The 27,501-nt window shown below is 38.8% G+C and overlaps 1 protein-coding gene, 1 long non-coding RNA gene and 2 pseudogenes across 2 annotated transcripts; 2 read left to right on the top strand and 2 right to left on the bottom strand.

Moving 5' to 3' along the window:
- Positions 1-7,080, top strand: part of LOC141823811 (pre-mRNA-processing protein 40A-like) — a 9,819-nt pseudogene extending 2,739 nt beyond the window's left edge.
- Positions 7,081-7,804: 724 nt separating this feature from the next.
- On the bottom strand, positions 7,805-9,827 carry LOC141825506 (uncharacterized). The gene is made up of 2 exons (XR_012601513.1): positions 9,325-9,827; positions 7,805-8,114 (listed from the first exon to the last, which is right to left on the bottom strand). It is a non-coding gene; the product is annotated as an uncharacterized LOC141825506 (long non-coding RNA).
- An 11,452-nt stretch (positions 9,828-21,279) lies between these two features.
- On the bottom strand, positions 21,280-25,135 carry LOC141823810 (auxin-induced protein 22D-like; annotated as a pseudogene).
- A 694-nt stretch (positions 25,136-25,829) lies between these two features.
- On the top strand, positions 25,830-27,025 carry LOC141825149 (phytochrome A-associated F-box protein-like). Its single transcript, XM_074712537.1, has one exon. It carries the CDS (start codon positions 25,850-25,852, stop codon positions 26,870-26,872), a length of 1,023 nt encoding a protein of 340 aa, XP_074568638.1. The 5' UTR covers positions 25,830-25,849; the 3' UTR covers positions 26,873-27,025.
- Positions 27,026-27,501: the final 476 nt, after the last annotated feature.

Here is a 27,501-nt window from a genome sequence, read left to right as displayed (position 1 = left end):
TGTTCTCGACTAAGACTATGCTAAGTAGGATATGCTTTGCCTCGTACAACTCTTCTTAGTAGAGGAGCTAGTGCTTCTCCATGTTGTTTGCATGCCCGTTTTATTTGATCAGATACACATGGTGTTTGTATTTCTTCTGCCCTCAAACATGTGTTTCATTCTTTGCCCAATCAAAGGCTTTCCTTGTTTTTAAATAGATCTAGCTCCTGCAAATAGGTTATTCATTAACTTGGGCGAGTTTGGTGGTTCATGTTATGCTGCAATATCTTGTGAACAAGAAAATATTTCACTTCAAGATTGTTTCTTGGCCTTGACAGCATTCATGACTTGTGTATCTTGAATTTGAGATGTTATTGTGCCAAATTTTATCTTGCTCTCTTTACTTAAATGTATCTGGTCAAACTTCCTTCCTCTTTACATAATTTTTTATTGGTCTTTGTTTCTTGGTCTTCACCTATTCTTTTATTGGAGGTCTCATTAGTCTTTGGAGTAACATTTTTTTTTTTGTATCAGAGGGCAGATGCATCCACTGACTGGAAGGAGTTTACTACCTCAGATGGTCGAAAGTATACACTAATATATTGCTTTAACAATTTCTTCTAGTTTTCTAAGTTCCTTGAGCACTACTGTTTGTGTTCCATTGGTAAAATTATTTTATTTGTTGTAGATACTACTATAACAAGGCCACAAAGCAATCCAAATGGACAATTCCTGATGAGCTTAAGGTTCTAGCTTTCATTTTTATTTCATCTGTTATCTTTTTGTCCTGTTATAGTTTTATGCCAATCAATAAACATGGCTTTATATATGATGAGATAATTTTAACTCACATTTTGATTTTAGCTAGCCCGAGAGCAGGCAGAGAACACTGCAGCTAATCTGACATCAAATGAGACTGCAACAACTGCAACTGTTATTTCAACAGTTCATTCTGCTGAGATTTCTTCTTCCTTCAATCCTGTGGCTTCTGCTGTGCCCTTGGTCTCATCTAATTCAGCGCAATTGCCAACTAATTCTGGCGTACAACTGAATGTTACAGCATTAATGCCTACATCTGTAGCTGTTGCGACAAATTCTGGTGTGACTTCTAGTTCTGTTGGGACAGAACACACAAGCTCGCAATCTGGAATTCCTCAACCTGCTTCTGCTAGCGATCAATTTTCTAATGCTGGTGTTGATGATACCATCACCGAAATTAGGTATGCTTCCTAGTGCATTTCAAATGTATACTTTCTTTGTATAATCAGTTAAAATTAGTATATTCATACCTTTCCAGGAGTAATCAGGATAAATCACCCTCGACACATATTGCTAGTTTACCTAATGGGACTTCTCAGGATCTTGAGGTATGGAAACATAGACATGGCCATGTTGTAAGGACAATACATAGTTGCTTATACATTTTAAGCTAGATAAGTGAATCATTTGATTCATTTATGATTGTCTTATGCTCCATCTAGCCATATCTATCTTTGTTCATATCTGTGTTTCGTATTAGCTTTATAACTTGTTGCTTATGTTGGTAGTCATTGTGATGGTAATTTATTAGCATTATGGTTTCAAGCACAGGAACTCACTACAAGCATGCATGCATTGAATGTTGACATGATAAATTTTCCTTTTTTTTTCCTTTCTCAATGATGAACAGTGTGATGTGTTCTGCTTGAGTCATCACCTATACATATTAAAGTTGTTTGTTCCACTAGATTGTGTGTTGCTTGCTTGACTGAACAAAGTTTGGCTGTGGAAGTCAGGTAAGATTTTCATTATGGCATGAGTCTTATATGGCTAAACATAAAATGTATGATTTGTGGATTGTGATTCTTTCATGTGACCTGCTTGTTTCATTTTTTCCTCTTGACATTTCTGTAGTTTTATGGAACAACTCGATACTAAAATGAGAATCCTTGCCTAAGCAATTTTCTTCTATGGGACAAATTTTTATCCTTGTACACTGTCGTTGATGCTATAGGAAGACAAAAAAACCATGCTAACTGTTGAGAAATCGGGCATCACTCCAACTGAAGATAAAGAAGTTGATGAAGAACCCTTGGTTTATGCTAATTAGCTTGTAAGATAATATGTCTCATTTGTTGTGATATTAAATGAGGGTTTGTAACTGATATATCCCTTTAGGAGGCAAAAAAATGCTTTCAAGGCTTTACTAGAATCTGTCAATGTCGAGTCTGATTGGACATGGGAGCAGGTAATATTTTTTCATTTTTTTTCTTGTTTCAATTTTTATGTAAAGAGTCAGAAGTGCCTTTATAGTGCATTTGCTGTCATGTGGTTTTATTGTTTGAATTTGTAGACAATGAGGATTATCATCAATGACAAAAGATATAGTGCTTTGAAAACCCTTGGAGAAAGAAAACAAGCATTTAATGAGGTAAACTTTTGTATAAAGTTTTACGTAAATTTTGATACTGGAAATGGTTGATCATGTTATGGTGCGATCTTTTAGTCTGTCATTTTATAGTTGACTGAATTTGTATTCCAAAATGTCATTTGGTTGCTTATCAAAGTTGTCTTCTTGTACAGTATTTGGGTCAAAGGAGAAAAACAAGAGGCTGAGGAGAGGCGGATCAAACAGAAGAAAGCACGGGAAGATTTTACAAGAATGTTAGAAGAAAGTAATATTGTAAATGTGTCTCCCTTTGCTCTTGATCATTCAATTTACATTTTTTTTTGTTGGAATGCAAGGAACTGACATCACAGACTCGATGGAGGTTTGCACTTAATCTTTTCATGTTATTAACAATTTTAAACTATTTTACCTTTTAAACCAGATGGATACCATGTGAGGCTTATTTTATTGCTATGTAGGACTTATGATATGTTTGCTTTTGATATTTTGTCAGCAATTTATTCTTAAATGGTTGTCAATTTATGCAGTAAGGCTATATCCATATATTTGAGGATGATGAACTTTTCAGTGCTGTTGAGCGTCCAAGAGAGCGTGAGGATCTATTTGAAAGTTATTTAGTGGAGCTTCAAAAGAAGGTTGGAAATTTGTTTTAGTGCCACAAGTACTGATTTCTACTTGAAACTATACCAATTCGTCTCTTGTATCTGATTCCATGTGTTCATTCTTTCTCCTGAAATAACTAGTCAATTGCTTGTCTTGTCCCTGAAATGACTTTCTGTTTTCCTATTTGCTTTATGATTATGACTGTGACATTATGATAATGCATTACTTAATACCTTAGTGGGACTAGGATTTATTGGGAATCTACCTATAAATTTGAGGAATTTGGGATGTAAATTGTTTGTTATTGCAATTAGAGCACCTAATTATAGCAAGGGGTATACTATGAATGATTTATTGGTGGTAGCAAAAATATTGGTGCAGCACGATGAAACATTAGGGGTTTTTTCTCTGAGTGTTGGTACTGTCTTTACTAGTTTAGAATCTCATTTACATGCATTTATGATGGCCTTGTTACCTCTCTTTGATGTTTTAGTTTTGAAAAGCTTAGCAAAATGCTTCCTTTGCAATAGTTAATTACTTTGCTATAAATCTTGAATCCTGTGACTTTATAAAGGCATTACTCAACTTGATCATAGTAGTAGAGTCAATTGTTTCACTTAAGTGTATTTTGATTTTGTTTTGTCCTTGTACTTTAGGCAAACAGCCAGTGGAGAAAAGTCCAAGAACGTCTGGAGGATGACGAAAGATCGATGCACTCGACTAGAAAAGCTTGATCAGTTGGAAAATTTTCAGGTTAGCTAGTCATTTTTGTTTGTGATATGAGGATCGATCTTTTGCTAACCTTTACTTGTACAGGAATATATTCATGATTTAGAGAAAGAGGAGGAGGAGCAGAGGAAGATACAGAAGGTGCATCTAACTTCGTGTGGTGTCAATTTCATATAGATCTTCTACTAGATACTCACTTCATTCTTTCAATGTTTGCAGGAACAATTACGGCGTGTGGAACGTAAGAACCGTGATGAGTTCCGTAGGTTGATGGAAGAACATATTGCTGCTGGAATTCTTACTGCCAAAACACATTGGCGTGATTATTGTGCACAGGTATTCTGGGATTTTATCGAAATATGCCTATTCTTACATCTTCCTGTCTACATTGCCTTTGTATCTTTCAGGTTAAAGATTCAGCACCTTACTTAGCAGTGGCACCAAACTCATCTGGTTCAACCCCAAAAGACCTTTTTGAAGATGTTTTTGAGGAACTTCAGAAGCAGGTTTTTGTTTTCAATTGTTCTAGTTACCAGTCATTTGTTTAAATGTTTATGATAAGGCTGTGATTGATTTTCACAAGTAGTGTCGTGATATTTTTATTCATTTTTTTACTATGTTCTTTAGTATCACGAGGAGAAAATTCAAATTAAAGATGGGATGAAGATTGGAAAAGTAATCCGTTTGTATTCTATTTATTATTGTTTTCAGCTAGTGTAGGTCCCTAATGATATCAGTAACTTCATCCAGATTATGTTGACTTCATCATGGACATTTGAGGACTTCAAAAATAGTATTGCAGATATTGATATCCAGAAAGGAGTGTCTGAGATAAGCTTGAAAGTAGTTTCCATATTTCATTTTTTTTATCTAGTTATTTTAATATTTTCTTTTTTAAAAAAAAAACTTTGTTTACGTTGAGATGATGTTCTACAAATAAGGACCTAAGAAAACATGATAGCTGGAACTTCTGCAGACAAACATTACTCTTACTTTCAGGAACCCTCTTTTTGAATCATGCATCCTCTCTGCTCTTTTCTATATGCAATACCTCTCCTCTAGTGGGGAAGCAATTCTGTATAGTGCAAGCACATGGTTTTTTTTCTTTTCAAAATCTAGTTTGCTATGCATCTGATAGTTCAATCGCTAAGGTCTTTTTCATAACCTAACTGAGATTGCAAGCTTCTGGTTCCATTTAGTTTGTCTTTGGCTGGTACTGATATCATGTTGACACCATGTTGCGGAACTCTTGTTTCCTATATGCAAGGAGCCTTTTTGCAGCCATGAAATCTTTTCTTCTGAGAGAAATCTTGAATGGGTTGCTTATATCTGACGGCACGAAGAAGTTTTTCCTCATACTGAAATACATACAAACTAATGGAAGTCCAACTGTTTGCAAAATTGCAAGAATGCATGAGGAAAAAACCTACAATTTCTTCTTTCAAAAATACTTTTAAAATTTCTTTTTCCTTAAATGGATCTGTTATTTGCAAGCCAAATTTTAACCATAGGTTTGTTTGGCATTTTAGTTTCACACTTGGCTGTGATGGCTTTATAACAATTCATATTTACATGGTTCCATGTGGTATTTCCAAAAATTGTTTGCAAAATTGCAAAAATTCATGAGATGATAGCGGGAAATTTTCAGATTTTTTTTAAAAAAAATATTTTAAGTTTTACTTGTAATTCTCCCTATGATACCTTTGCTTAAAGGTATCTGGTATCCACAAACTAATTTTTAACCAAAGGTTTCTTAGGCATCTTAGTTTCACACATAAACCATGATGCTTTGTAACAATTTGTTCTTACATGGTTCCATGTAAAGTTACCAATCAAGATTTTTTTTTGCATAATAATAGTAATTATAATATGGTTTATTTTATAAGCTAGTATTTACATACCATGTGAAACTTTTCGATATATGTAGCTCGCTTTTGATGAATTACTCGAAAGGCTTAGAGAGAAAGATGAAAAAGAGGCTAAAAAACGCCAACGTCTTGCAGATAATTTCTCTGATCTGTTATATTCTATCAAGGTAGATATTTCACATACCTTTGGGCAGATTTTATCTTTAGTGTCAAGTAGTCCAATTTAACTTATTTACACTGTAGGAAATTACTGCATCTTCCAAGTGGGAGGAGTGCGTATCACTGTTTGAAGAGAGCCAGGATTATAGGTATTGAATGTTGGTTATCTCATTGTTCATGTGTTATTTTTCCCCTTAATTCTACTAGCATAAATATTTGATTCCTTTTGTCATAAGGTCAATTTCTGATGACAATTTTGCAAAAGAGATTTTTGAGGGCTATATTGCTCATTTGCAAGAAAAACTGAAAGAAAAGGAGCTCAGGAGGGAAGAAGAAAAGGTAATAAATTTTCTTTGGATTCATGGTTCATGCTAACTTTGCTTCTGACTATGTTGGTTAGTACTCCACCTCATTTTCAGTTGCATCATTTTGCAGAGGTTAATTGCTTCTGCTTTTTTTCTTAAAACTGAGTGTGTTTGTACTCTTTATTTTATATTTTTCATGTCCTTATAGATTACACAAAGAAATACAATGTAGCTGTTTATATTCTTTTAATATTGTCTTTGATAGCGTCAACGCTTGGAGGCAACTTTACAGGAAATCAAGTAAGTAGAAAAGCACATAGCTTAAGTTTTTATTTAATTATTTATTTTTAAAATGCAAGTAGATGGTTTTTGTTTGACTGGAAAAATTAGATTTGTGTCCCTATTGCTTGAATAAATTTGAAGATAACAAAAATTGTTACTACATTTTTTCTTGAATATAATTCAAAGAGTGAGAGTAGCTGTTGCCTTCACTAAGGGGATGGCAACCTCTCTCTCTCTGGTTCACTCTTGGTGAAGGACCGCTATTTTTGCTGTAAGCGGTCAACTATATTCACAGAAATGTTTGCATTTCACTGCCATCTGGACTTTCATGTTTCTGTTAGTGATGACTTAGGTATTAGTCTGCTTATATCGAAATGCCATATTGCAGGCAAAAAAAAGAAAAAGAAAGAGAGAAGGAAGGAGAAAGACAGAACGTACGTGAAAAGGAAAAGGGAAAAGACCGAGTTCGAAAAGAAGAAACAGAAAGTGACATTGTGGATGCGATGGATCGAGATGGCATGAAGGATCGGAAACGGGATAAAGACAAAGAAAAGAAGCGCATGAAGCGCCATCACAGCACAACAGATTATTTTAGCTCTGATAACGATGAGCAAGAGGAGTCTAAGAAGTCTAGGAGGTACAGCAGTAATGACCGAAAGAAATCAGTAATTTTTAATTGGCCAAAGTTAAATATTATTTATTATTCAAAGTTAAATTTAATCAGTAATATTTAATTTATATTTTTTATTGGCAAAGTTAGGTTTGACTGACTAATAATATTTAATTTTTTAGTAGTCAAAGTTATATTTGATCAGTAATTTTAAATTTTAATCAATCAAAATAAATTTGATTATTAATATTAATTAAATTTATTGATAATTATAAATTTTTTAATCAAAATAAGATTTGGTCTATAATTATAATTATAAAAAATTGTGATAAAAAATAATCGTATTTTAGCAATTTACTAATGTTGATGACATATATCCCCGTTAAATTTTACAATATTTAAACAAATATCGAGCATTACTATTAATGTTACTAGTAATCGGGGAACGGAATTAAGTATAATTAATTAAAATAATTTTTAAGAGAATTTTTATAAAGAATAAAAGAAATCAATAAATCTTCTATTTAAATATCATGGTTGCTCTTTATTCAGTTTAATTAATGCATTTACATTTATCGTTCAGCTGATTTATAGTTTAACACATATATATCTAACTTTGGATAATATTTCTAATAGAGATCGACATAGAAAACTATATTTAAATTCTAGATTTACGGTTCGAGGATAATATATATTTCTGAGATTGAGAAAGGAGAAACTATTGCAGGTTATTAATTAGCAACCTATTAGTATAGTTATCCGATCCGATTTTAGTGTAGGGATATATATATATATATTGTTACGTCCCGGGAGGCCGTCAGAAAAATTTTGATAACATCTTCATAGTACCCATGACAATTTCCTAAGTACATAATAACATAAAGGCCGACATGACCAAGAATACAATTCAAACATAAATAAATACAAGTCTACTACCTCACCAAAGGCCGACACAGCCACATACACATATCCAACACATATCATTAAAATCCGAAAACCATACCTCCGAGTACAAACCGAAAACCACATATCGGAAACAATACAGAATTACACATCCATGTAAAATCTGGAAACCATACAAAGTACTCACAATCAAAAATAAGTCACATGAAGAAACATCCATGTCGCCCTGCTGTGAGATGGGGGCAGTCCAGTCGATCTCCAAGTTCCAAGGAAAACCTATCTGAGATCTGGAGAGACAAAAACCCCAGGGTCTGGGTGGTGAGTATAAATACTCAGTGGGTACTAGAAGGAAAGTGCATAATATAGCAAGGTATCAATTAATATAAGCATAGATGTCACACAGTATATAGTTTCAACATGATATTACAAAAGCAAAATCAATATACAATATGTTAATCATGTATGCCATGTCATACGAATGCAACAGTCATATAACAATAATTCCATAATCATATAGCAACAAGTGCAACAACTATAAATGCAGTAAAAGTATCAATAAAATAGATAACAACCAAAAATAAATCATGCACTACGAAAATGAGACCTGTGTTGACCAAGCACAGGAGTACCCACCTGCTTGACGAATCATCAAAATAAGAACTCCTTCGAATAACAGGATCTACAAGCTAAAGTCTTGTAATTTAAAACAAATATCTTCTCAATATTATCTTTACTTTTCGACAAAGTAAACCCTGTTCAGCTCTAAGATTGATCTAACTCAATTAATACCTAATTAATATGATCTAATTATTAATCTATTTAATAATTCAATTGATCCCGTATGAATTACACGATCATTAATCAATTATTAAACTAATTAATAATTAAGTATTACTTTACTTAAGTAATTTAATCAATTCTCAAATTCATTTACAGTATCAATAAAGCAAATAAATCTCTTAGTCATTAATTAGCCATTAAATCTTAAATAGATTAATAACTTAAATCAACCTCATTAACCATCTAATTAAATTTTCATCTATTACTACAACAATCAATAAACCTAACTAATTATTAAATAAGCAATTATCTATTGGCTCAATTAATTAGATTACCTCTTAATTAATTAACTGCTCAGTACATTAGTTATTAAACTAATTAATCAAGCATCTAATTACTAGTTATTAACTAATTGACACAACTGATAAATAATCAAATTACACTAGATTAATTATCTTAATTAATCCAATATCCTTTGTTTAATCACACAAGCTTTAATTAATTACCTACTCATAAATTATCTACTTGATAAATTAGTTTAATCAAATACTCTAAACTAATTAATCAAGCAATTAATCAACTACTTGTTAACTAATTAATATGTAATAACCCATTAATGATCTAATTAAACTATATAATTTCTCTTAATCAATTATTATCCATTTAATCAAGTAAGTCTTAACCTTAATTAGCTAATCACGAACCCTTACTATTTACCTTTCCTGTAGCCGGCGGCAGGGTTCGGCGTCGGCTCCTTCTGGCGGCCAGCGACAGAGGCGCGGTGACAGGGTGAGTGACGGCGGTTAGGGGAGGAAGGCGGCGTCACTAGTCCTTGCGCGGCGGACGACGATCGGCCGAAGATGGCGGCAGGCGGCGTCGGGCAAAGGGGGAAAAGCGGCGGTGGCGGACTTGTGGCAGAAGGGCAACACGGTGACGGGCGGCGGCAGGGCAGCGGGCGAAGAAGTGAAGGAGGCGGTGGCTTGACGAAGAAGACGACTCTTGATTCGGGCGGTCGCAGGGCGCTGGCTCCTCGCAGCGGCGGCGGCATCAAAGGGGACGCGGCGGCAGGCAGCAGGGGATCGCGAGAGGAGGGTTTGGGAGAGAAATTCAGTGGCTAGGGTTTCGGCCTCACCCCTCTCTTATAGCTCTCGTCGACGCGATAAATCCGGCGAAGGATTCGGTGGTGGACGCGGCGTAGGCGTCGCGGGTCGCGCGGTTGCTGTTCGTGCGGAGGGGATCACTGGTTCCGGGTTGAGAAAAGGCAGAACTGTTTATTCAATTCCTTAACAGTTTCGGATTTTAGCCTTAATCCACTCCAATAACCCATTAATTAAGTTTCGTGGGCTTTTAATTGGGCTCCTTAACCGGGCTTCAAAGCTGGCCCAATTAACTTACATGAGTCTAAAATTAGACTTTAGAATTTAGTTTAAATTAACTATTCATTAGCTTCATTAATCCCTTTTATCCTAAATTTGTTTATATATAAATCCTGTAATTTTTCGGATATAACATATATATATATATATATCAGTGTATGCATATATAGCAGGAAACTCATTTAGGACCCGGTTAATTACCACGCCGTCGGTTTTTCACATGTTTCCTAACCGAAAATGTCGGGGCGCGCGTCGCAATAGACCACTAGTGGCGGGACTCGCACCGTCGCGGGTCCAGCGCAACGCAGGTATGATTTGGTCCGAGCTGGTATGATTTGTCGATCGTGTGTACGGAGCTGGGAGGCAGTGACTAGGAGTGTCCGCACTCCGGTTTAGGTTACTTAAGTAGGCCAGCCGCTTTTCTCCGCTTTCTCTCTCTTTTCATCGCATCGTCATCGTCGCTAGGATCGAGACGCAATGTCGACCCCATTTGTATTCACGTCGCCCCCCCTTCGTCTTCGTCGTCCACCAAAAAACCGTCGTCCACCAATAAACCGAACCAATACAGAAAGAACCAATACAGACGGCACCAACACGGCGGGAGGTACACCAAGAACAGCTACAGGACCAAACACGGCCAATACAGAAGGAACCAACACGGCGGGAGGTACACCAAGAACAGCTGCAACAGGAACAAACACGGCCAATACAGAAGGAACCAACACGGCGGGAGGTACACCAAGAACAGCTTCAACAGGAACAAACACGGGACGTCTACCCATCTATTATCGCCCACCATTGCCTGCAGGTATTATTTAATTTTGTCGTGTCTTATCTGCTTCATTCCAGGTTTGAGACCCTCCTGTTCAAGTTAGAGATTTTGGATCATATATAAAGCTCGAGAAAGAGCAGGAGTCCTAACACCTACATTTGGAGCTAGCTCCTATTCCTGTTCTTTTGCAGCTTGAATCTGCAGCAGAGGTTAATCAGTAATAACAGTATCATGGAACCTTATTTGACAAATCATAAGGAATCGACCTTTTCTTTTGTTAGCAAACTTGTTCCATGATTATCAAGCTCTCCATCAACCAAAGAATATGTTGGCTAGCACAGATCTTTATGCTGATGTAGTGGATTTTTTTGGATCCTTATTGAATGCACTTACTGTAAATACCTAAACAAATTTAGAATGGACTCAGAATATCAGATATTTCTGTTCATAACTTATTCATTCATGCTTGTTGATAGTTGGGCTGGAAACTAATTTAAATTTAGATAAGATGTCTAATTGGGTTAAGCGAAGGGGAGCCTTGGCGCAATGGTAAGGTTGCTGCCATGTGACCTAGAGGTCACGAGTTCGAATCCTGGAAACAACCTCTTGCCAAAGGCAAGGTAAGGCAGCGTACAATAGATCCTTTCCCCGGACTCCGCATGGCGGGAGCTTCGTGCACCGGGCTGCCCTTTGTCTAATTGGGTTAAGCATGTTATGTTAGACAAAAAGAAACGGTGGAATATTTACATTGTCTACAAGAGTTTTAACATATCCCATTGTCTTATTTGTCTACAAGAGTTTTAACCTACCAAACAAAAAAAAAAACATGGAATATTTACATTTTAATTTTTTTACTGAACAAACAGGACCCCAGTTTCAGTTTGATCCGTGCTTCCTAGTTAACAATTTAGATCATCAATCTGGTTTAATTTTCCAAACACGGTTAACAATTTAGCACCCAACTTTCCTACACCACGGTGCATTTATAACATGAATTGCAATTGTCATTTCTCCTTGCATTTTGGTCTATGACACTCCATCACTAACACTATCTCCCTCATATAGGAGAGCATTGCAATATTTTTTATGATTTTGACACAAATTTTGAGATAATTTTTTTATTTTGATTGTCCAAGCTTTCAAATATAATTATATATACTGTGAGTACAAAAAAGTATTTTTGGTACCAAAAGAAAACAACATATATGAGTAGTAAAGAATGATAAAAATAAAAAGTTTAATTTAATGAACATGTCATCAGCATCAAGCAATATATGTCCTAACTATTTAGGGGGTGTTTGGTTGGGGGTTATCATTGATAACCTTGGTTATCTGCCCAAGGTTATCGTTGATAACCTTGTTAGGTTCAGGTTATGATTGATTCCCAATTAATACAACATCACCGCCACATCAGCAAATGAGTTATAACCCGGTAATGTGATTACCTTGGCAGCCTAAGGTTTTCTACGATTCCTGAGGTCAACGAAATTTTTTCCATGATCACCCTCCGATTTTAAAACTAAGTCAATTAAAAGGTACTATGAAATCTAATTAAAATCAAATTATTTAATTCAATAAATTTTAATTTAAATATTTATAAATTAAAAAATAATTTATTTTAAATTTTAAAAATAAAATTAATGAATTATATTTATTAATTTAATGAATTATTTTATTAAATTAATTATTTTATTATATTATTTTATTAAAAATATATTTTTTAAATTTTAAAAAAAATAAAATTAACAAATTATATTTATTAATTTAATAAATTATTTTATTAAAATAATTATTTTTAATAAATTATTTTATTAAAATAAAATTATCATATTATCTTTATTAATTTAATAAATTATTTTATTAAAAATAATCATTTTAATAAATTATTTTATTAAAATAAATATAAATTTATTTTAAATTTAAAAATATAAAATTAAGGAATTACATTTATTAATTTAATGAATTATTTTATTAAAATAATTATTTTAATAAATTATTTTATTAATATATATATAAATTTATTTTAAAATTTAAAAAATAAAATTAACAAATTATATTTATTATATTAATGAATTTTTTTATTAAAATAATTATTTTTAATGAATTATTTTATTAAAAAAATAACAAATTATACTTATTCATTTAATGAATAATATTAAAATATAATTGAATGAGGGTTAATATAATAAATATAAAACTGGTTATGTTTTATTCCCTTCAAATAAATAAAGTAAACCAAACAACATTAGGTTATGTTTTATGCCCTAACAACAGATAATCACATAACCAAGGTAATATATCATAACTTGAACCAAACGCACCCTAAATAAAATCACAGATTATTGCTAATTAAATCCTGCCCCTCTATTGAGCTTTGTAAATTGCTATTAAAATCACAGATTATTGATAATCACAGATTATTGCTAATTAAATTCTTTTTAGTAATCTCACATCTATCTTAACATCATCTCAAGTCTCAACTAATTTTTTTTTACAGATTTTCTCAATTTATTATCTTTTATATTATATCTAACTATTCTAAAATATCCTTTCTAGTAAGCTCGCATCTCTCTTAGCAATCTCATCTCAAATCTGAACTACATCAGTACGTCCTTTTTTTCACACATTGTTTTCTAATAGACCAACACTCTAGTACATCAAGCATAGTGGATAAATATAGGTCCAGCAAAATAATTCAGAAAGTTTTGAATAATGTAGTGAAAATATTCCAACCATTCTACAATTAATAGTGATTGAGTGATCATGAACTATCAATGAGAAAAAAGAACAGGAATGCAAACCAACGTAAATATATAGATCGAAGTTACAATTTGGGATAATATTTTAACTGAATCTTGCTTGTTCATGTTTGTTCGTTTAGATTTTGAAAGTTGCTTGGGGCCATGCTAGGATAAATGTCTCAATCTTATACTAGACTTGATGCTTAATATGTTTTCTAGTATACTATTTTTTTTTGAATGTAAAAGTTAATAATTGTCTCACATTGATTGTATCCATTATGGTTGTGATGCCGAAAAATTGTCTCACATATTAAGTGTTATTGCCATAATATAGTCAAACATTTAGATACATGCATTTTATTGTTTACAATATATTTTATTATTTTTTAATGGATATGAAGCTTATAATGCAGCTAGAAATTTAGAAATTGGGGGTAACAGTGCTCAAACTTCTCAAAGTGAAAGTGTTACTGCACAAGTAAGTTGGGAGCTTTTTTTATTCTTTTTGTTTTTTTTTAAATACTTATAATGCTATCAAATCACAGACTGACATAATCCCACAGGAAGAATTTGATCAACATGCACACTTTGCTGGAATACGAAAAGCTTTTGCAGATGTTGAGCAAGAAATTGATGCACTTAAAAAGCAAATAGAACAATTAAAAGGTAAAGGATAAATTATTATTTTTTTATTATTAAGATATTGGATGATTAATTATTATTTTAATACGTGGTAGGGGGTGACTGCTGCCGCAGGGGATGCACCAACAGGGGATGCACCAGCAGGGGTGACTGCCACCACAGGGGTGACCGCCACCACAGGGGATGCACCAGCAGGGGTGACTGCCGCCAAAGTGGATGCACTAGCGGGGTGACTGCCACCACAGGGGATGCACCAGCAGGGGTGACCGCCACCACAGGGGTGACCGCCACCACAGGGAATGCACCAGCAGGGGTGACCGCCGCCACAGAGAATGGCCTGTCAGGACGAAAAGGTATGTTCCCTTTTTTCGAGGCTGATATCTTTCCCAGATAATAAGTACCATATCAAGTTTCCTTGCCCGGGAAATTTTCAAAATCGGATAATGGGGTCTGAGCGTGGCGTTTTCGGATGACTTAATCTCTATTCACCTGACAATCAAGAACGGGAAGTAATTAGACCACAGAGTTCGCTCGGGAAACCAGCTTATCAGGAGAGTCTCTCGGACAACCAGAAACATACATCTCGGACAGCACGAGAACTCAAAAAGCTTGAATGATAAACTTTAGAATGATAATTACAAGGGGTTTTTTCATACGTCGGGACCAATCTCCCGAGGTAATTCATCAGAAGTACAAGGAGGGTTTGTGACTGCCGATCCCACCACACCTGGACCCTTGTCGGCAGGGATCACGGTAAAACTAACTAGGAGTACCGGGTATCCCTAGAGTTTGGCTCGTCGCTACAGGAATAAGTGAGGAGGAAGTGCTTGCCCCGGCAGCCCAAATGTCCGGGAAAGAATCTTTCGCTGAAGTCGGAAGTGCTGCCCATACTTGGCGAAGGTCCCAAAGCTGAGGATCCATGTTGCGCTTAACCACTCCGGCCTTGAACAGCCGTCGGATGGCCCCTTGCACCCCCACTTCAAACAGAAGTTTGCAGCGCTTATTCTGGTTAGCCTCAAGCTCTAACAAATTAGCTCGTAAGCTAGTTTCCCTAGCCCGGGATTCTTCTAGATCGGCTCGTAAGCTCGCTTCCCGGGACTGAGACTCAGATAGCTGCTGTTGCAGCTTGTGAATCTCTCCCTGTAAACCAGCCCTTTCAAAATCCAGTTGGGCTTCTGCAGCTTTTTTATCCCGTACTTCCATGGCTAGCCGATACTCGGTGCGCAACTGAGCATCCCTAGCTCGTTGCTCGGCGATTTGTGCATCCTCCAAAGCTCGCTGGTCAGCTGAGGATCGTCCCTGCAAAGTTAGCATGTAGTCATAGAGACCTCTATGCCAGGTTTTGTAATCCTCAAATTCTCTCTCTACCCGCTGGCGAGCTTGGATAGCACGTTCATGGTCTTCTTGCAGCTCGGTAATCGCTTTATATGTAACGACGGGGGCCTTAGGTGGCGGTCGCTGACCCCGAAGGATAGCTAGCTCATCCTCTTTATTAGCATAATCTTTTTCCAGCTCTAGTAAGCGTTGCCGGATCGCCTCCTTCGCTAGTCCGTCCTGACAATCCCGAGCAAAGCATGAGAGCTGAGGGTAATGGAAGAGAAGAAACAGCAATTGAAGGGTGGCTTACCTTTGCATGAGATTCAAACAGACCATCGACGATATCAATCAGACCTAACTTAGGAAGCACCTCGTGCTCATAACGTCGTAATCGATCCCTAGCAGTCTCGGGAGCGTCCACCCAGCTGACATCCCCCCTGAACCTCGTCGGATACGCTGTCGAATTGGAGGCTCCCGGCGGTGGAAGGGTCAAAAAGAATCCGGGGGCTGGCTTCGCCCACTCTGGAGGCGAAGTATTTCGAAATACCTCCTCCTGCCCTCCTGAGGAAGGGCTCTCAGGAGGTTCTTCCTCCCTGGCCCGCTTCTTTCCCCTCGGAGAACCTTCCGAAGGAGGTGGAAGGGCAGCATCGCCGGTAGGTTGTTTTTGACCATCACCCTCCTCGGACGGGTGAATTACTATTCCCTTGGCCGAGGGCCGACCTTGCGATGGCTGTGGTAAGGGCGCTTGAGCCCGTTGAAGTTGTGCAGGCGGGACTACCGGCGGGGGTTGCTCTTCCGCTGGCCTCGCAATGGAGGTTGTCTCCCCGGGTACGTCCGGCGAAGTCTCCTCCCTTGACGGTGGCGCTGCCCACGACGGCTCAGCCTTCACAGACTGTCGAGCGCTGCGCGACCTTGTCACTGGTGGTCCTTCAATCAGCTTCACCAATTCGGAAGACGTTGATTTCTGCGATTTAGTGGCCCCAGACGCCTTGCTGGACTTAGGTTTCGAGGCGCTTTTCTTCTTGACGTTCACTCGTGTCGGGATCTTAAACCAAGAGTCATCAGCAGGATCCCCCTCTACTCTAAGACTGTCGGGATGTGCCAGCTCCCATTTCACGTTTTGGTTAACCGAATGTCCTAGCATGACCAGGTCTGTAGGACAGCAAGGAATTAGAAGCTACATCACCAAGGGAAGAATAGGTGCATATCATACTCACATAAGTTATCCCCTAGAGGAACATTAACTTGGCTTAGTCCTGCACGGTACATCAACGCCTCATTGTTGACTAGCTTCTCTACATCGAAGTCCAGACCCTCGAGTATTTGACGGGCTTTGCGCAGCGCACCATTGGTAGGCGCTTCACCACTAAGACGAAACGCCGAGAGACTCCGAGCCCACCGGCTGGCCCATGGATACTCCTGGGGAGGTTTGATGTAAAAGTAACGCTCCTTCCATCCTCCCTCCGCCACACGCGGGTTGCTCAGAAACTCCAACCCCGGCCTGGCGATGAAGAAGAAGATGCCAGGTTCACAACTCCTCAGCGAATACATAGAGTGGAACAGGGCCACATTAAGGGGAATACTGTATAAGCGACAGACAATAATGGTCCCGAAGATGATCTGGAAGGATTCTGGGGATAGCTGGGCGATATTGATGTGGTAAAAACCGGCTAGCTCATAGAAAAAGGTGGGGACCGGAAAACGCAGACCATTGAGCATCTGGTCAAGGAAGAAAGTGGCATACTCCTTCGGAGGTCGGCAGGGGCGATCACCAGGCGTAGGAAAACCGACAACATGGTCTGACGGGATGGGGTATTGAGCCTGGAGAATGGACAAAGTTTCCTTATTGAAGTGAGATACTTGATGCTCATACCAGGGTGCTTCTGAAGACATTGCTAATGGAGAATGAGGCAGAAACTCAACCGCCGCAGGTACAACGCTGTGTCGCCGGAAAAGATGACGAAGTATGAGCGGTGTCAAAAGGTAACCTGTAGGGTTTATATATATACGGATGGATGGCACCACATAGCCGTCCGATGAAGAGGTTCTATTTCCAAGGTCCGATCTACACCTTGCTTTTGCAGTAAACCTCGTTGTGAGACGAGTACTGCCCCTGGCACGTGCCTGACACTGCAGGCGAGGCGTCAGACATATGCGTCTTTTTAAATACCATCGTGTTCCGACGCGCGAACAGCGCAAAAAATGAAGAAGGTTCGGTGAGACTGATGTCTAGTCAGTCGGCATACCTCCTTCGACTAGACTTGATGGGGAGACTTGTGATGTGGTAAGTCTTGCCGGGCCTGACGTGGCGCGATCGGTCAATAGAATGCCCATCCTGGCCGGTTCAGGGGCCCACGGTCAAGGAAGTCTTGCCCGGTCATATGCGGCCCCAAAGGTCAACAAATTGGCTGACGTGGCAAACTCTGGGGCCCATAGCCTCGATGTGGGTACCCTCAGTTAGGGGAATCCGAGGGGTCTAATGGATCAGCTCCCGGGAAACACACCCCCGGACCCCGGACTCAGCTTCACCCGGCTAGTCTGATCCCTTGCTCGGCCATTCCTACACAATGCCCGGTTCACCCGGCTATTACCGTCTACACCTTCTCCCGGATGATAGCTACACCGCCGGGTCATCTCCCGGGAAACACATCCCCGGATCCTCATAGTATGTCTTGGCCATCACTCCCTATCACCGGGACTGCTCGGCCACGTTGAGCATCACCGTGCCCGAGCATCTCTCGCCTCCTAGACTAGCTTCCCGGGATACGCATTGGGTAACCTGCTCACTGTATCCATACTGCTTATTTGCCCGGCCATCCCTCCGGGGCGTATGGCTTGCCCGGCTACTACTAAGCATAATCAGTCCCGAGCCTCATTTACCTCGCGAATGCAATTCCCGAGAAATACTTCATACAATCGACCTAAACTGTGTTTATCAGCTCATTGTGGCACAGTTTGTCAAGTAGCCCGGCCATTCACCCATGGTGTTTGGTTCACTCGGGCGACACACCCCCTACTTGATCCCGGGTAAACCCGACCACTGTCGGTCCCAGATGCCTTCCCACTCCAATGAGTAATTTTAGCTCAAGTCCGGTTAACACTACAGACAAAAGAACATGTGAACAGGCATGCAGGGAACAGGTTGCGCTCATAGCTTCACGATCATTCTCCCCCGTGGCGATCATCTTCCCCTTTTTGGCTAAACGACAGAAGCGGGGTACATTGCCACGTTGGAAGACGGTTACAGGCAGGCTCACCCTTGTCCCTCAGATGCCATCCCTCTGGTGCAGATGTCAGACAGCGTCAGATGTTGTCCCCCCGGATACCCTCAAAGCCTGCTTCACTGACAAATGGAAGGTTCTCCTCACAGGTATATAAGTCCTCTCACAGGTATGAAGAAGGCATCGCATCTTTTGCATACTCACTACTGTTCTCTTCATTTTTACTACTATTTCCTCCGCCGGAAACCTAACTTGAGCGTCGGAGTGGCCTGCCGGGACTCCCGGTGCCAGCTAATCCGTTCGTTCTTCAGTGATCTTGCAGGTCCTCTTCTTCGCTTCGGGCCCCTGACGGTTGAGGTGGCATATTGTTGACCAGTGGGTTGACTGTCGTCGGTTTTTGGCCGGAACAGATATCATTTCTCATGTTTAAATAAAGTTAAAAATCACATAGGACTTTGTTTGGAGACATGAATCAGATATACATAGGTCTGCATTTGTCATATCAATTACTTTTGAGATAATGGACCTTCATCTAAAAAAAATCAAAAATTGATATCTGAAGTCTAAGGAACTCATTTGTGGTGTCGGTTAGTAAGTACAATCGTCGTGAAAAATTAAAAATTTAATTTTGTTATGACATATGAGTGTAATAAAGAGACTGAGTCGAACACATAGGACTTTGTTTGGACTCATCTATCAATTACTTTTGTGATGTTGGATAGTGAGTGAACTCATTTGTGATGCTGGATATCATTTAATTTACAATGAGCTTTCGACATCATTTCTCAAGGTGAAAACTAGTTTAAAAAATGGATTCAATATAGTGTATCGTGATAGTATTTGACAGCATGAGTGTAATAAGGAGACTAAACTGAGCACATACGACTTTATTTGGAGTGATTCGGACATCTCTAGGTCCATTAGCTACTTTTGGGACGAAACCGATTGATGGATCTAGGGCATTCGAAAACAGACCAACAACAATGTGTTGTTGATCTTATGAAGACCAGTAACACAGTTTTCTACAAACATGAATATTAAATTCTAACTTTGAGAAATCATAACATTTGACTTGGATTGAACCATGAGACACACAATATATCAAATTGAAGCTTGTTCAGCGATATTTGATTTGATATATTATGTGTTCCATGGTTCGACCCGAGGTAAATGTTATGTTCTCTCAAAATTTAGGATTTAACATTCATGGTTGTAGAAGATTGTGTTGGTCTTCATAAGATCAACAACACATTGTTGCTAGTCTTCAAAAGATCAGCAACACATTGCTGCTGATCTTTTGAAGACCATCAACACAGAATGACCTAGAGATGGAGGCAGACTGATGCGTTTTTGAATGCCCTAGGTCCATCAGTCAATTTCGTCCCAAAAGTGGCTGATGGACCTAGAGATGTCCGAATCACTCCAAATAAAGTCTTATGTGCTCGGCTCAGCCTCCTTATTATACTCATACTTTCAAACATCATCGTGATACATTGTATTGAACTCAATTTTTTAAAACTTGTTCTCACCTTGATAAATGATGTCAGAAAGCTTGTTGTAAATGGTAAGACGATGATACTCACTATCCAACACCACAAATGAGTTCATGGGACTCCCTTATGTCAAAAAAAAATTAAATTTTTTTATTTTTAAAATGTCTTAGGTCCATTAGCTGATTTCATTCCAAAAGTGATTGATGGACATAGAGATGTTCAATTCACTCCCAACAAAATTATGTGTGTTTAGCTTAGTCTTCTTATTACACTCATGCTGTCAAACACCATCAAGTATGATAAATAATGTCAAAAGTACATTATAAGAGTCATGACGATCATACTCACTAACAGACATCACAAATGAGTTCCTTGGACTTCTATTTTTTCGAAGATATCAAATTTTTTATTTATTGAATAGCGAAGGTCCATCAACTAGTTTCATCCAAAAGTGGTTGATGGACCTAAGATAACTCCGAATGATTTCAAATGAAAACCTATGTATTGTCTAATGATTTTGAATATATGCAAGCCCTCAAACAACAATGTGATATACTATATTGAGAGCAGGGATTTTTTTAAACTTGATTCAAGCATGAAAAATGATATCCAAAGCTCATTATTAGGGTCACGATGATTATACTCACTAACCAACACCACAAATGAGTTCATTAATATGTCAAAATCAAGACTAATTTACAAAAGTACTTATTTGATAGTTTCTCAAATATCAATTTATAATAAAAATTTAATACCGACATAGATTAAGATTCTAACAAGATTATTTTATAATATACCAAATATCAATTTACAATAAATAAACAATAATAGATCTCAAGTTGATAGTTTCCTTTTCTTTCACACAACAATAGCACATCTTATAACAACATGCATGATATTCTCAGTTAAATGCATGCTTGAACAACGTTTAGCATCTTGTTTTGTAATTTTTCCTTTTATTTTTTTAACTTCTTGTTTGAATAAGGAGTATAAGGTGATATAAACCCTACTTCCAATCTTTTCTTTCTTGGTTTAACATTTATGAACTTGGATAAAACAATTAGTTTCACGAAGAAAACACTCAAGTTTCATCTGTATCTCTTTGTATGACTAATTGATTTTTTCCTGTCTTGATTCCAAGCCTCTTGCTTCAGATCCTTTCATTATTTTTATTCTTTTATAAAAAGATATAAATATTCTACAAATAACAATTAAAGAAATTCTTATTAATTTATAAGAAAAAAAGAATAGTTCCTTATATGCACAAGTTAGTACATAACACTTATTCTAAATGAACATCTTCAATCAACATCAAATCATCATCTTTGTTTTTGTAAATGATGTCATATTCATATCCATTGCAACCTTCTTTTCTTGATACTTCTTGTAATATCCTAGAAATTGTAGGGTTGAACTAATCCATTTAAAGATTAAGTCCTAATTAGTTCGAGTTAAGTGGGTTGAAACCTAAATTAGCCAAGTCCATTTAGGTTAACTAGGTCGGATTTAGAATTAGGTTAAGATTATGATAAAATAAAGAGGATAAGAAGATTTGTCTCGCTAAGATGAATCCAACAAAACTAGTTTAGGTCAAATCGAAGATCGTTTGGTTAGTGAACCAAACGAACCAAGATTGAACCAAACTGAATCAAGTTGGTTTGGTTCATACGGGAAGAGGTTTCGATAAATTAAAATGGATGAAAAGATTCATCTTGCGAAGACGAATCCAACAAAACTGGTTTGAGTCAAATCGGAGATCGTTTGGTTAGTAAACCAAGCGAACCAAGATTTAAAACCGGTTTGCTACAGTAACCGGTTCTGTCGTATAATAAACCCTAGGTTTTTAGTTGGTTTAGTTCGGTTATTGCGCGACTAACCTACAATTACTGTGCATTCCTTTTTAAAGCACAAATCACGAACCCTTAATCTCGCGTGCCGTCTCCTCTTCTCCTCTTCATCTTCGTCGACGCCACGCCTCCACCCTGCTCCTCTTCTTCTTCCTCCTTCCCCCACCGCCGTCCCTTGCCGACGCCGCTGCTACCTTGCCGACCAGCTCCACTGCCGCCTTCAGCCACCGCTCCTCTGCCCGACGTCGTCTCGAACCAGCACCGCTCGTCGCCTGCCGCCTCTCCTCTGTCCGCCGCCTCCCTCACCAGCCGATGCTCGACGCCGCCGCAATGCCACTGCATTAGTGCTGCCTTCTTGCTCGTCCTTCACTGTCGAAGATGCCGCCGCCACTGTGCCCTTCCTTCGCCGCCGGACCGGAAAGCTTGTTGTAATCCGATCAAACTTGGGTTTTGGCTGCAAGAAGGAGGAGCCGAAGACCTATCTAGGGCTTAACCAAGTTGATCTTAAGGTAAGAATCTGTTGATTCTAATTTATTATTAATGAGGGTTGTTAGTAATAGATTCATGGATTGATTTTAGAGTTGAGTTGTGATCTGTTCTTAGGGATTTGCCCGGTTGGTTGGAGGTGAGTTGTTAAGTTGGATTAGGATAACATTAGAACAGTAGGAGTTGTGTTGAAGCTTGCTTTGATTGTTCACGGCAAGGCTTTGGTCCTATTGAAGGTAAGCTTGTTTTCTAGGATCTGATTTGCTAACTTAGAGTTTCGGTTGATTATGTCGGTTGTTGATCCAGTTAGAAATGACCTAATTAACTGTTGGATTATGGACCTTACCTTGTGGGAAATGGCTAGTATCGATCGGTTTGATACCTTGAATTTAGTAGAATTTATCTATTGAAATGTGGGTTAAATATAGTGTTGTATCAGTAAACATTGTGTTATTAATTGATGCAGGGCCTTGATTATTGGTCCTCTTACACGGAGTCTCTTATTTTTTGAGGGTTCTAGCGTTGACAGACTTCTGATCAGGTGGGTACTCCTGTGCTTGGTCAACACAGGCTCTCCTTTCCGTAGTGCATGATTACCTTTTTGTTATCCTTATTGCATTGTTGCCTACTTCGTTACTTGTTTCATTTCTTGAGACTTACTGTTGACCTTTATTGTGATCTGTTGCTATTTTGTTGCTACTCCTGCTATCCATACCTAGTAATTAAATGATACCTTACACCTTTCGTTGCTTGATACCTGTTGAATGACCTCCTGTTGAACTTTCCGCTGTTAGAACAGTTTTAACTGTCGTACCATTGACTCAAATTGACTTCTCTTGATATCTGTTGAACATGCTAATTATCTTGTAGTTATTACATGTTGGGATGATCATCATGCATTCATGATAGTTGTAGATGTTGTGGACAACATTGTTGGCTGTTCTTGTTGGCTCTGGCCCTGCACCGTGTTGTGGTGTGATCAGTGGAAAGAGCCTACTTGCACTATTGTTGGGTGCAACCAGGACTGGCTATATAGCCCTCCTGTTACACTGCCGCTCCCCACCAGATTACGGTGGTTTGTTGTTGGAGTCTGTGCAGTATGTCTTGTCTGGCCCCTCAGTTCACTGTGCTCTAGGAGGGTGACTGGGGAATGCAGAGTGCGGACAGAGACTTGCATTTGTTTGCGATGGTTGCTGCGTGTTTTCCATGCATTCGTTGGTAGGATTACTATATAGTTTATTTTAATCATATGTTTACGAACTGTTGCACTTGTTTGCTATGATTGTTGCATTTGTATGACATTACATACATGATCATATATATACCTGTTGCCTTGTATTCTTCTTCTTTATTGTTCAGTTGATATACCATGCTCGACTTCCATTATTTACATGCTCACATGTACTGATACCTATATCTGTTGTGTAGTATTATTCTTTCCTTATTATTCTCGTTGAGATACCATGCTTGATCACCATGTTCGTTGTTACCTGTTGATACTCATACCTGTTGATTAGTGTTTACGCTCCTGTTTATCTTTTCATGCACTTCGATATTCCTGTATCCACTGAGCATTCAATGCTCACTATCCAGACCCTGGGGATTGTTTTATTTTCTCCCCAGGTAGCAGATAGGTTACTTGGAGCTTGGAGTTTCGGTCGACTACTGCTGTCTCACATCAGAAGGTTGTTGGTAGTAGTATAGTGGTTTTCTTTCAGTTATGTTTCGTACTCCGAGGACATGTAATTGTGGTTTGGATTGTAGTCATGGTTGGGTTTGTCATATTTCAGTAGTTGTGTTGAATTTACGTTGTGATTATTCATTTTGTTGGATTTACGATGTTTCTGTTTCGTAAGATTTGATTATGTTGAGTAGTATGCATGTGTTAGCTGTTGTGTGGCCGTGTGGGCCTTATTCTATAATTGTTTGCAGTCGTATGTGTCTATTAGACGTGTAGTCCTATTTCCGGTCGCCTGTGGCCGCGTATTTGTGCATGTATTTAGGGAATTGTCATAGTTACTGGGGAGATGCTGTCGAAATTTTTCGGACGGCCTTCTCGGGGCGTGACACTTCTTCTACAAGAGATGTGAGAATCAATAATTTACAACAATAATTATTAAGAAAATACAAATACATATCTATTTGTGATGCTGGCAATAATTATATCATGCTTGATTACCTATCGAAAATTATTTGAACATGCTATCTAAAGTGTCCCTAAGCTCCTTATATCCCTTGTAAACTTTGAGAATCTTCCTCAAGTAAGGAGCATCATCCATGGGTACCTTCACAAACAACTAGGCGGCGTCCGCCTTCGTCTCTGCCTTCAGTTGCGCCTTGGTATTTCATCAAACAATTACTAGTCAAAAAATAGAACCACCCTAAAACATACAAAGTTTACATTATTTTATCCGAAATCAAAAACTTACTTTGCCACCAGGGACACATTGGCACTCTTGCAACCGGAGTCGCCCTCTGGCGAAGATTCGACGAAGTCAAACTCATCTTTTGAAAGCGCTCATTTTCTGCCTCTTGTGATCAACTTCTCCAACGCATCAGAGCCCAACAGACCAAGTCATAGCTCAACTTTTGTGTCATTCACTTTCTTCCAAATCTCGATCAGAAATACTCATTGACCCAGAGCCCACCACGAATTAATCCAAAGCTCTAGCCTTGATCATAAATTGTCGTTGACTTGCCTTATCTCTTTGCACTGCTAGGCAAAGGAAACGATGAAGGAAACTCGTCGAGACAGAGATGAAGGAGGAGGGCTGATCGATTAGGTTTTTTTTTTAGTGAAAAAAATACTTTAGAGTTTTTATTGTTCAGATAAACAGTGAAAAAGAAGAGAGGTATTACGGGAAAGAGATACGTAATTTGATCAATTCGAAAATAGAGTATGCATTTTTGGATAATACGCAAAATCAAGCATGCGGTTCGGTAAAGTATCATTTTTTATCAAATTTTTAAAATTTAATTAACTTGCATCTTTAAAATTAAATATTTTAAAAAATTTCAAATATAGAATATCTATATCTGTTATATTTTAAAAAAATTTAATTGTACGTTGCCGTAAAATATCGTAGAAAGAGGGGTAGTTTTTGACAAAAATAAAAAATAAAAATATTATTATAGAGGTGTCTTTTTTAATTTTTTTTTTCCCTCTCCACTTTTAATCACATAGCGATGAAATTAACAGAATTAAAATAAAGAATCAAAATAATAGAAAAAAAGGGAGAGGATTCGCTGTCATCCATTCAATATAGGATATGGGCTCCCTTTTCTCCCATAATTTTGCATCCAAATCGGAACCTCAGAAAAAATCAATTCATTTTTATTGAAATCCGATGGCATCCTCCGCCTCCGCCTCCACCTCCAGCGCTACCACCGCCGCCGCTGTAGCCACCGGCTCTTACTCCCCCTTCGCCTCTCTCTCCGACGACATCGTCCTCAGCATCCTCGCCAAGCTCGAGGCCGATCCCCGCCACTGGCCCCGCCTCGCCTGCGTCTGCTCGCGCCTCTCCTCTCTCATCCGCACCGTCTGCTACCGCTCCATCTGTTCCCGTTACCTCCCCCAGGATCTCCTCTCCTCACCCACCGCCGTCGCCGCCGCCGCCTCTTGGCCATCCCTCTACAAGCTCTCCGTCTGCTGCCCAGGCCTCTACCGCGCCGGCGTCCTCCTCGAGCATTCCGACTTCGGGCTCGAGCGAGACATTGGCCCCCATCTAACGTTCCCCGTCGGTTGCTCATCTTCTTCCGCCTCTTCCAGCGATCTTACGAACCCCCTTCCTCCGATCCCCTCCGATGCCGGAGATTCTTGCTGGTCCCTCTTCGATGACCTCTACTTCGACACTATCTACGACCGCTCGGAGGTCCAAGATGCCACCTTTATGCTGATCGATCCCCCTCCCGGCGAGACCCCCATCACAGTCGGTTCGGTCGTTTCCAAATGGAGGACGCAGCAGTGGGTCGGGCCGATGAACTCCCATCTGGCTTCCGGGCGCTGGACTCTCAGCCGCGAGCAGGGCAACAAACTTCTCGCTAGCCGCTTCAAGAGCGATTGCCTTTACATATCCGATTGGCCTGGATGCGTACACGCAGAAGAGAAGCGGAAATACATGCTCTTTAGGGGGGTCTTCAAGAACTTCAAGCAATCGAGAGTGTGGAAGACGATAATCGATTCGAACAGAGGCAAGATCGAGCTCTCCTGTGCATTCTGTGCCTGCAGGGAGACCTGGGACCTCCACTCTGCATTTTGCTTGAGGAGCGTCTTTGGGTTTCATGACGACGGGGAACCCGTCGTCAGGGCATACGTTTGCGAGAATGGCCATGTCTCAGGGGCATGGACTGAGAGACCATTGTTCACCTAAAGATTGCCAGCCAACCTTTTGCATCTGCTCATTGTCACTTTGATTTTGATCTTGATTTTGGTGTGAATAAAGATGGAATCCTGCTAGCTAGAGCTACTGCTGATCATGGCAATTCCCTTCTTGTCAAATTATATATTTTTATATACATACATATATAAATATATTTTGAGTGTAATTTCTTGTTCATGTTCTATTTTCTTTCGGTTACTAGCTGATGTGCTGCATTCTTTGTCTGCGCTACGCCTCTGCTACATCGCTGCTACTGCTACTGTTGCTGCTACTTAATATTGCAAATTTACATCGACTACTTAATATTTTCTTTGTTTGTGATGGTCGGAAGATACTGAAGGAGTTGCGATGAAGCGTTTCATTTCTTCTCATTGTCTTAGGAGGTGCGATGAGGCGATGGGCTTCTGGTATGGCAGAGGCAGCAGTTTGGCCGACATCAGTGCTGAGTGGGCCTCTATGCTTGTTAACTATGCCACATATCGGTTAGTCGCCCAGCTTACTCACAAATGCATTTTTTTCACTTCGAATCCCCAAAAATATTTAATATTGTCAGTTTAGTCGATAATGATGTTTCTCGATATTCAAGCCTTGCCTTCTTGCCTTCGGTTTGAATATTCAAT

Source organism: Curcuma longa, chromosome 3 (genome assembly GCF_044706935.1).
Source record: "Curcuma longa cultivar G26 ecotype Majalengka, Jawa Barat chromosome 3, ITB_CL_G26_1.1, whole genome shotgun sequence".
Lineage (NCBI taxonomy): Eukaryota > Viridiplantae > Streptophyta > Magnoliopsida > Zingiberales > Zingiberaceae > Curcuma > Curcuma longa.
Note: the sequence above shows the minus strand (reverse complement) of the source record. Positions and strands in the feature narration are given on the sequence as shown.

Bases quoted from the DNA above. Each gene is read 5' to 3' on its own strand.
- LOC141825149 (XM_074712537.1), top strand. From the start codon at position 25,850: ATGGCATCCTCCGCCTCCGCCTCCACCTCCAGCGCTACCACCGCCGCC.